General features: G+C 37.5%; 2 protein-coding genes across 2 annotated transcripts; both read left to right on the top strand.

The window, feature by feature from the left end:
* The first annotated feature begins 1135 nt into the window (after positions 1-1135).
* LOC110697215 lies at positions 1136-2703 on the top strand. The gene is made up of 2 exons (XM_021874570.1): positions 1136-1455; positions 1719-2703. Exon 2 carries the CDS (start codon positions 1722-1724, stop codon positions 2199-2201), a length of 480 nt encoding a protein of 159 aa, XP_021730262.1. The 5' UTR covers positions 1136-1455; positions 1719-1721; the 3' UTR covers positions 2202-2703.
* Positions 2704-8132: 5429 nt separating this feature from the next.
* Positions 8133-10284, top strand: LOC110697360 (probable serine/threonine-protein kinase WNK7). Its single transcript, XM_021874745.1, has 2 exons — positions 8133-9292; positions 9990-10284. The coding sequence occupies exons 1-2, from the start codon at positions 8133-8135 to the stop codon at positions 10282-10284; spliced, it is 1455 nt and encodes a 484-aa protein (XP_021730437.1).
* The last annotated feature ends 917 nt before the right edge of the window (positions 10285-11201 follow it).

Raw genomic sequence — 11201 nt, 5'->3', positions numbered from 1 at the left:
GTTCCTATAGGAATGTGATGTGTTTAATTGCTTTGAATATTATATTTATTGTGTTGATGAGACTAACGCGAAAGTTTTAAATATTTGTTTGGTTTTAAGGGCCTACAATGGTTCCAAGTTGTAGGTTGACTTTAGTTGTATTAGTTTGACTTTACTTTCTTCGTTTGGCCTTTTGAAAGTTGACTTGTTTTAAATGGTTTTTAAAAAGTAGTCTTCCGCTGTGTGTCGTCTTTGATATTTGTCTTAGCCATTTTCACGGTGATGGTAATGTCTTAGATTTTCCTATTTCGTATTTTAAAAAAGGGCAAAATAGGTATTTTAAAGAAAAGGGTGTTACACGAATCATCGCGAAATTGCCAACAATTCCTTCCCCCGCCTCAAAACGACTCTCCCTCGTCGTTTCGGTGTGTGGGAAAGGGAGTTGGGAGTTGTTTCGTGGTGGTTTAACAGAGGAACGAGGGTGGTTGGTTGGTTGGGGTTTCGAGAAAAAAGGTGGATGTAGCGGGGGTTAGGGGAAAGGGAGGGGATCAGGGGTGGATGAGATGGGGAGGTACAGTACCAGCCGACCAGTGTAGGTGGTTAAGGTGGAGTGCCGACCGGTTTTCCGGCGAGTTTAGGGGAGGGGTTAGGGTTTGGCGGTGGGGGGAATTTTGTTTATTTTTTTTAATTTTTTTTATGTTTTTGTTTTTGTAATTTTTTTTTGATGATTTTAATAAGTAACTAGCAACAAAAATTAACAAACCCTAATGTCCGGGTTAATTAATGTTAACGTCAAAGGTTATTGCTAATTAAAAAAAAGTGAGGTTGAGGGCACAGCTTAGACGTTTGAAAAAGCATGGACACGACTTAGAAACTAAAGAAGTTTAGGGGCATAGCTTAGAAAAACCCTAGATTTTAAAAATATTTTTCAGTCTGATATTCAGATTGGGCTTTAGTTGTGTATTTAGGGCTCATAATGTGTTTGGAGTCTAACCTTGGGTTGCGCTTAGGTTCAACAATAGTTATTATGTGCACCATGGTGCACCTAACTATACTTTTGAACAGTTAGTAAAAGAGATTGAACACTTTACAAAAAAGGAAATTTTGGATTTTAACACCTTACAAAAGGCTGAAAATGTTTTTTAACACCCCCAAAAAAAAACTTTTATTTTAACACCTCCCAAAAATATAAAACTTGGAAGTTAACACCAAAATCCATCTTCCGTTAACAGAACTGTTAGTGGGGCCCACCCCAACGGATATATTTTTAAAAGATCTGTATATAAGAACCATTCTTCCACGATTCTTGCACGATATATAAGAACCATTCTTGCACGATTCTCCCCCAATGAACGAAATCGTTGTTCTTATTGAATAGCAGCAGCGCATTGCATTGTTGCACGATACTTGAAACAATTCTTGCACGATTCTTCCACGATTTTTGAGAAGAGGAACAGATTGAAGCTGCTGAAACAGGTGAGTGCGGTCAATTGTTCGGTTGTTTGGTAATTATGGTTTAAATTCTCTTCAATTATTATTTGCAATTGTTTCGTACTCGGATTAATGATTGGATTATGTTATGTACGCATCTAAATGCCCAATTGCGAAATTAGGGTTCGTCAGAAATTGAATTTGGGGCTTTTCGTATTATGAAATTAAAAATGAATTTTGTTGCTGTCAATGTTAATTCGTCAGTGTACAAATCTGTAAATGTGACTGTCGATCTAAAATTGATGCAGATTATGTCGTTTGTTAGCTCTTCCCCTCCTGAGGCCAGAAAATGTAAGTGTGGTGTGCCAATGGCCAAGCTCACTAGCTGGACAAGGGAGAATCCAGGCAGGAAGTTCATATCATGTAAGTTTTATGACCCAATAACAGAAACAAGGGGTTGCAAAGCTTTCGAATGGGTTGATCAACCTGATGGAATAGATTGGCAAACAGGGGTTATCAACAACCTGTTGTTGGATAAGAAGCTGCTAAAGGGTGAAGTTAATGAATTGAAAAGGGAAGTTGATGAAATCAGTGGCCAAAGGAGGTGCCTACTTAATGAAGTTGATAATTTGAAGATGAGATGCAAGGCCTTGAACGCTGACAGGAAGAGAATGAACAGGGAGTGCAATGAAGGGAAGGTGTCTTCAATCAGCTGTTTTGGTTGGGTGGGCATGGCCATTTGTATAGGTTTGTCAATGGGTGTAGTTTTCCTATTGGCTAGGGGTGTGTAATAGTAAGTTGTATTAAGTAGTTATAATTTCTTGTAATGACTTGAAGTGTTATAAATATGTCTTTTAATCAACCTATTTATGCCTTGTCTAAGTTGTTAAATTGAGAATGTTTAAACATTGGAAAAGGATTTAAACATGTGAAACATTAAAACATGGGAAATATGTGAAACACTAAGATAGTTCAAGTACAGGTTGACAAAAGAACCTTACTTCAACATGTTTCAATGGCAATCAAAGCCATGCAACCATTACAATTCAATATCTAATTGTTCAAATTTGTTAAGGGAAGCCACTAAAAAACTAGCAAGTTACATAACCAGTCATGAGTACATAATAAAAGTTTGAAATTGTTCAACAGACATAATGTTTGATATCCAGCATGAGTACATCACTGAGTAAGGTTGTTGAGGGATTGCAGCCTGGCCCTTGTTACAACACATGTGGCTGTTGTAGGCTGACTTGAGGAAGACCTTGTCTTTCTTTTTGGTTGGCTTGAGGCAGGCTGACTTGAGGCAGGCTGAGCTGAGGATGGCTGACTTGAGGATGGCTGAGCTGAGGAATGCTGAGCCGAGGAAGACTGTGGCTGTGGGCGCTTGCTGAATGGAAGACAACCTTCTTGCTCTTGAGGAAACTTTTTGTTTCCTATGCTGTTTGGTCCAGCCCCAATTGCACTCTATGACATGCATATCAAAATAAAAAGTCAATGGAAAAAACACATACATATATAAAACAAAGGGGGAGTTGGTGTAATGCTTGTGTTACCTTTTTAGCAGCCCTAATCTCTTTCTTCTTCCTCTCCTCCACCATCCAAGGAGTGTTCAGTGGGGGTCTGCCTGCTGACTTTATCAGCTCTGTAGCTGGTGCAGCAGGTACTTTGCAAGTCTTGGCATAATGCCCAAATCCCCCACAGTTGCTGCATTGCTTCTTCCTCTTGGTACTTGCCTGACCACCTGAAGAAGAACATTCTCCTGGCTCAAGCTTCCTTTTTTTGCTCTTTGGTCTCCCAGGTTGCACCTTAACAGAAGGGGGTAGTGGTTCCCTCATTCTGACTCTCTCCCAGTGCTTTGGGCCAGGCATTGGTTGGACAGCTGGTTCATAAGCAGACCTGTATGTGTCCATGGTATAGTATGGGTCAACAGCAACCTCTATGTCACCCCTCATATCCAATATGCAGGCATAAGCATGAACACATGGAATGCTAGTGAGTTCCCAATGGTAACATGTGCAGGTCTCCTTGTCCAAATCAACCAACACCTGGTCATCCTTCAGCTGCACCTCAAATGTATTCCCTCTGGATGGCTGCACCACACAGGACCTAGCCACAAAGTCTATCCTCCCCAGAACATGCCTCACATATGGCACTAAGTTGTGTGTAACTGTTTTTGAATCCTCCCACTTTTCATTATTCTTGTTCATAATATACCTCCTCATCCATTCCATTTGGGTGAGGATAGGTTTATCTCTGGCAGGCCTAATGACTGCATTGAAAGTCTCACACATGTTGTTCAACAACATGTTGGACTTGCAGTTTGGTGTGAATGCATGTCTAGACCAATGGTGGGGAGGAATGTTGATTAAATACTCATATGCCTCTTCATCGAGGAATTTGATAGACTCCATGGCAATTTCATGCTCAAACTGACATATAAAAGCATACCAGAAATCACACCAAGCATATACAAGCTAACCAATATAAAAACACACCAACAGTCATATAAAAGCATAGGCTAGCTTCAACAATCAATAAACTTACAATGGTGGTGGCCCTAGCTGCTCTCCAAAACAGCTCCTTAAAGGTTGATCCAGTGAAGTTGAGCTTGAAGTTAGCCCAAATATGCCTCACACAAAACCTTTGCTCAGCTTTGGGAATAACATCAGCCATTGCTTTAATCAAACCCTACCAAATGCAGACAAAAGTATAATCATCAGCCAATCACATACATACACATGAAAACTTAGAAATTGAACCTAAATAGTTAAGAGGGAAACATAAGCATTACCTTTTGCCTGTCAGACATGATGGTCAGCCCAGCTCCTTGATCATGTGTGAACATTGACATAAGGGATTCCAAGAACCAACCCCAAGTTTCCTGGTTTTCAATCTCCACTGTGGCCCAAGCTAGAGGAAACAAGTTGTTATTCCCATCCTTAGCAACTGCCACCAAGAATTGCCCAAGAAAGGCACCCTTGAGGTGACAACCATCCAACCCTATTAAAGGCCTACAACCCTTTGCAAATCCATCTCTCAATGGCCTTAAACAGATGAACATCCTCATGAACAATGGTGGCTCTGGCCTGTCAATACCATCAACAACAACATTGCACCCTGAACCAGGGTTGTACTTCATCACAGCTTTCCCATAATCCCACACCCTAGCATACTGCTCCCTAGCTGAACCAAATATCAGTAGTTTTGCCCTACACCTAGCTAGCCATGCCTTATAGTAACTCACATCAACTCCTAAATCATTCAAAATCCTAGCCCTAATCTCCTTAATTCTCCAACCAGGGTTACTCCTAAACTCTTCTAAATACCTCTCTGCTATGTATTCAGCAGTAAGCATCTTGTTCTTCTTTACTCTGAAGCAGGAATGGTCTAAATTCAAGGTTTTGATTTGCCAAGTTTGTTGCTTAACAAGTTTTGATGCAAACACCTTGAACTGACACTTTACCCCCCCCCCCACACATGTACAAGCAGGCATTCTACAAGTGTAGCTATTGAACTCACAGCCACATCTATATCTACACTGAACTGTAACCCTTGTACTGTCATTATGGAAGTAGTAGAACTCATACCTGTTTTGAATGGCATGAAGTCTTAAGGCCCTCCTCAAGACTGAAGCATTACTGAATTTCTGATTTAACTTCAACTTGATTGGGTTGTCAAAGTCCACATCAGCATTAAACCAAGGAGCATAGTCCTGTTCCTCATCAGATCCACACAAACTCCTTGAATCATCTGAATCAGCATCACTTTCTGGATTCACCTTCAGTTTTCCAACATCCAAATCATCTCTCAACTCTACCCTCTTATCTTTGCCAACCCTGTCATCTACTGCACTCTCCAAACCTTTCCTAAGGCTCTTGTTCACTTTGGCCAAGATCTCCTTTGACCCTTCAATATACCATTCCTCATCCCCTTCATCAAATTCTTCTTCACCAGGTTCCCAATCTTGTCCCTCATCACTCAAATCTGAACTTGAATAACCAGATCCTTCACATCCATCATCCTTTTCTTCATCAAACCTCAACACTTTAGCATTAGCTGAGGCTTTCCTAGGTGGACTCTCCTCCCTTTGTTCAGTTTCTGTCTTCTTAAACCTAGGGCTCCTCCTAATAGTCGATGTATTTGAACTTTCTACCTTCTTATCCTTTTTTTTTGTCTTTGCAGGATTGGGTTGGGCCTCTTGTTGGGCTGACTAGGAGCTTCTGTTGTTACAAAAACCTCAACATACCCCTCTCCATTTACTGTCTCCAAAAGGCCCTTAACCTCTTCACTGTTAACTAGTTCCCTTTTCCCAGTGTTAAAGGTTTTCCCCTTCTGCCTATACCAACAGCTGTAATGCATAGGCACATCCATATCACCATTAACAAAACCATGAATTGCAGCTGTTCTAATCAAATGCACATCCAACTTAGATACTTGAACCTTCCTCTTCCAGTAACACCAACCACCACACCAACACAGCAGCTGCCTGTTTTTGGTTACTCTTTTAGGGACAAAAGCACCTCCCACTCTAAGGCAGATGTCAACCAAACTATCCTTGTCACCCATTATCTACCCACCAGTGAAAAACATATAAAACATATTAAAAGCCATGTAACTATACATGCACAATACGAATAAACAAATCCATCACAGCCACACAAACAAACACATAAAAAAATTGAAAATAAACATATACAAGCCAATGTAGGTGCTCAGTAACATAAATTAATCAACAAACCACACTTGCTAGTTTAATTAACAATAAACCACCTTAATTAATCTCTACTTTCAATTACGAAATCCAATTAACCTAAGTCGCATGGTCAGTTACAGAAATTGATTTATCAAGGCTTTCCTACTGTGGTCCCAAAATTTACCCTAATTACCTAATTATTGCAAGGTTTACAGCAATGAAGCACCAGTAATTGACGAAATTGCTATCAAAGGAGAGCAATTTTACCTTATTTTCTGTGAATTTCAAGCGGCTTTCGCACTTTTGTAGTTGAAGAAGATGATGAAGAAACCCTCCTGAGCTTATCTTCTCCAACGTTGACACCACCCTACACTCCACTTCTCAGCCAAGATCTCCTTTGGTTCAAAAGCGAAATCAATGAAGGTTCAGAAAGAATTCAATGCAGACGGTTGGTGCGAATTCAATGAAGAAAGAAGTTTCGTGTTTTGCTGGGTGAAAATTGAAGTTCAAGCCAATTTGTGGGACCCACGTTAAATTTCCGTGACGGAAATCGTTAACTGGTGTTAACTTCCAACTTTTATATTTTTGGGAGGTGTTAAAATAAAAGTTTTTTTTTTGGGGGTGTTAAAAACCATTTTCAGCCTTTTGTCAGGTGTTAAAATCCAATTTATCCTACAAAAAATGAACATTTAGCAAAAAAATGTGAACACGTCACAAAAACTGAACATAAACATGCAATTTTATATGTTCATATTTTATAAAGAAATGTTCATTTTATAAACAGTAAATGTTTAGTTTATATTACAAAATTATGAGTTATTACGAGTTAAAAACTTCTTTAAAAAAATTGATATGTATTATATAGTGTTGTATTGTATATACTACATGTTCAAAATATACTATTGTTCAAAATTTTTTACTAAATGTTCAAACTTTATTTATTTATTTATTAATGTATTATGTATCAATGTTTACTCCAAAGTAGTCATTTTGTTGGAAAAATATTTCATTTTAAAGTAACATCTCTATTTAATTTACACCATAATTACAAACAACATATATGACACATTTGATAATAACACGATTTAGAGTTTAAAATTTCAGATTCTAAATGACGATATTAATATACTTCAAAATTCTTTTTTACTTCAAGATTACCCTATTATACACTTGAGATCAATAGCAATAGCAAAAAAAAAAAAGTAACAATAACTGCACCAATTAATAGCATACATACACTAACGATACATAATATGCACACCTGATTTTAGGGCTATGCGCGCGTTGCGAGTGATTGCGCAACTAGTATCAATAAAACTCTTATAAATAATTCCACCTTTTATTGCTTCAAAAAAAAAAATCCACCTTTACTTATTGATTCATTTTCCTGCAATAACAAAAAATCAACAATTAGACTCACTTGGCGATTTCTCGACATACAATAACGATCCAACACAAAACGATGGGCGCAGGTCTATGCTAGTTAATGGAAAAACCTTCTTCACAAAAATGTTAACATTTTTCAATATTGTTATTTCATATATATCAGATCTCACAAGTCACAAGTCACAAGTCACATCTTTCAGTATTTTCCACAAACGATTTTTTGGTAGTTAAACTAGTTATAAACTAGTCATTTTAATAAAAACTGTTAAACAAATAAAAGAAATATTGAAGGGCAAATTAAAGATATTTTTAAAAATAAAAATTAAAATCAAGAAAGGGGATTTTCTAATTCTTGATCTTGATAACTGACTTAACTAACTACAACAAATGGATAAATTGAATATTAATCGGTTTATATATAAAATAGTTTGATTATAAGTAACAACGAACCAAACACTAACTATTATAAATACCCTTGTACACTACCATTGGTTATTCATTTCATCTTCAACCCATTATTTCAAACGTTCTGTTTTTCTCCTGATAACCCAACAAGAATTCCATCTTCAGAAATCAACTTAATTAGCTTGATTCCATTGCAATTCTTTCTTTCGTTCTGTTTTGCTGTTGTTATTAACTAGTAATGGCGGCTTCGAGTTCACGTGGAGGGAGAGGAGACGATTATACGATCATGGAAACCGATCCATCGGGGCAATACTCAAGATATAATAATGTGATCGAAGAATCTACGTCAAAAGTTGTATTCAAGGGATATGATAGGCTTAATGGGAAAGAAGTGGCTTGGATAAAGAAGACTGTTACAGAAAGTAGCTTTAGGGCTTTGGTGGCAGAATGTGATATGCTTTGCAAATCTAATTCTCATTATCTCTTGAAAGTTTTTAAGCATTGGATTGATTTACAGGATGGCGTTGCTGTACTCCATATGATCACCGAGTATTATTCTAATAATTTGGGGGAATATTGCAAGATTCATAAGATTTTGGGGGAACACAAAGAAACTTGCATTGCTAGGTGGTGTAAACAGATTTTGTTAGGCTTGCAGTTTTTACATGAACAAGATCCAGTGATTGTGCACTCTGACATAAATTTGAATGACATTGCAATTTCGGGAACTTCAAGCACTGTCAAGATAGCAGACTTGACTTCTGCAAAGTCTTTTCTGAAGTCTGATTCTGATTTGGATCATGTAAAAGAAGCACAATATTCCGAGTTGCGTTCTTTGGGACTGTGTGTACTTCTTATGATACGTGTTAGCCAGAAGTATGCAGATCCTGACAGGGCATTAGATGCAATAAAACCCCCAAAGCTGAAAGGGTTCGTTGACATGTGTTTGCACAGTAAGGAACTGAAAGCTTCTTTAGGTAATTTGTTGAGCAAAGGGTTAATGCAGTCAGTTACTATACCTGTTCCTGGTGTCCGAGCTCATGTGCTTAGATTACCCGCACCGCCTCCTACTGATGATCCTACGAAAGAAGTACTCATAGGAAAAAGGGTGGGCAATGAACTGTCTGTGACACTGAGGAGTATTGATGATGTTGAATTTTTGTTCACACTCGGTACTGATACCCTTCCAGAAATGGACAGATTAAGAGGCGAATTAATTGGCATGTCAGAGGAAAACATCCGTTGGATGGTTCAAGGGGTTGAACAGGTCATGTCTGAATTTAACGATGTATTAATTGAGCCTATTGCAAATGTACACCATGACTCCGACACTTCTGAAGAAATAATTAGACGGTATGCTGATATTTTCAACTTGGATGATCAGGAAGCACTTGCAAGGTGAGACGTCTGATGGGAGTGATTAAGATGAGGGAAGTGGCAACAGGAAGACAGAATATAGTTGCTTCAGAAATCTGTTATATCTTGGCATGTCAGTAGCTTATTTCTGGATTCGTCAGTTTAATTGGATTCATCAGTTTAATTGTTTAGTACAAAATTAGAGTTTGGTTTATGTCATAGTACAGAAATGTTCTGAATAATTCTAGGTATGTTAGTGATACTTAGTGTGTCAATAAGTATGAGTTCTCAGTATTAGGTCCAACGAACTGAGATTAAGTTCTTTTATTTCTTATTTGATCGATTTACATTTGTAAATGTGTGATTTACATATATGAACATTGGTAAATTTAGTTGTAAGGTTTTAAAAGTTTGAGATTATGAAATTTTTCTTTTTTTACAAGTATATGTACCACCTCTTTAATTTTTAATCCTCTCATCTCGTTAGTCTATAATTAACTAATTTGAGAGTGATTGACCAAGAGCTTTAGGAGTTCATTCAGAAGTGTGTAGGTGGTGTAGATGTCAGACGTACTGCGATTGAGCTCTTGAATGATCCGTTTCTTGAACTGAGTATTGAGGATCCTAGCATGTATTTAATAGGATGTAGTTTTCCGAATCTGAGACTAACTAGTATAGTGGAATTCCCGCCTCCTGGCTCGAGTGATTAGAGGCTAAGACCAGTACTGCAATATGAAAGGGAAATAGAAAAGGTAATTGATGATGACAAAGGAAATAAGAAATTTGGATTGAAAGGAAAAGTGAAGGACCGCAAAATGATACACATGGACTTCATAGATTATGATCATAAGAGGAATAAGTTTGATTTCTCACTCGAAACTTATACAATTCTGCAAGTCATGGAGATGATCAAAGAAAAATTTGGCTGGTCAGCTGAAAATGCTGCATCAATTTGTCAGAGTATGGAACAACTGATAACAGAATTTGTGCCTATGAAAATATTAACAATGACAGTACACAGCTACAATCTCTGAGAATGCTCCGAATCATTAGAATAACATACTCTACTGCCATCATCTCAGCCTTAAATGAGTTGCACACCCAAAGCTTCATAGCATATGCATGCCGCATCTTCCTTGTAAAGCATGTCTATAGGGAAGGCAACAGGACTGCTGACTGGCTGGCAAACAAGGGTATCTCTCAAGGAAATCAGATTGATCTCATTCAAGCCCCCCCCCCCCCTTGGCCTTAGGCCGTTAATTAACCAAAAGAGGAATCTTGTACCTTTATAAGGTATGGATGGATACAAGTAGGTATTTTTTAAGTTTTGAACCATTATTAAAATTAAAGCAACTATATAATTAATCGGGTGATTTACCTAGAATAATCCCAACTATGGATTATTATATAATAATCCCAGGCCAACTTTGGTACTTGTTAAATGATATAATTATCTTTCGAATAATATAATTTATTGCCCTTGATGTTTTGATGATAACACAAGTCAAACTTATGATTGGACTAAAGTCTTGATAAGTTGTGTAGTTTGATAAGTCAAAGATTGCAGAGCTATTCGAGGCAAAGGAACTGGAGCTTACAAAAACAGAAGATTAGTAGCAGCGTTCCTTTGAAGGAACAGAAGCTTCGGAGAAGAAGTAGGAGAATGAAGACTCGGAGCAGAGACTTCCTAGTGAAATTATAAAGTCTAAAGTATTTTATATATTAGGTTTTATGTGAGTGAAAGTAATTTGAAGTTGGATGCTTAGTAGAATGCGATTAAAATTGGTTTAAGATAGAATTTTAAGATTACTGAATTATAGGGAAGTTTGTTATTGAAAATATCTTTTTCTGATTTGATCTCAAATTAATATCTTTTATTTTCGGAAAAAAATATCTTTCAAAAATCTTGCATACTTGATCTCCTAAGCTTGCGCAACTAATGTTGATTAAG

The sequence above is a fragment of the Chenopodium quinoa genome, unplaced genomic scaffold (genome assembly GCF_001683475.1).
Source record: "Chenopodium quinoa cultivar QQ74 unplaced genomic scaffold, ASM168347v1, whole genome shotgun sequence".
Taxonomy (NCBI): domain Eukaryota; kingdom Viridiplantae; phylum Streptophyta; class Magnoliopsida; order Caryophyllales; family Amaranthaceae; genus Chenopodium; species Chenopodium quinoa.
This window is presented reverse-complemented; position numbering and strand designations above follow the sequence as displayed.

Excerpts from the sequence above, each read along its gene's own strand:
- LOC110697360 (XM_021874745.1), top strand. The coding sequence starts at position 8,133 with ATGGCGGCTTCGAGTTCACGTGGAGGGAGAGGAGACGATTATACGATC. Across the intron at positions 9,293-9,989 it reads GATCAGGAAGCACTTGCAAG|GGAAATAGAAAAGGTAATTG; the intron begins GTGAGACGTCTG and ends GCAATATGAAAG.
- LOC110697215 (XM_021874570.1), top strand. The coding sequence starts at position 1,722 with ATGTCGTTTGTTAGCTCTTCCCCTCCTGAGGCCAGAAAATGTAAGTGT.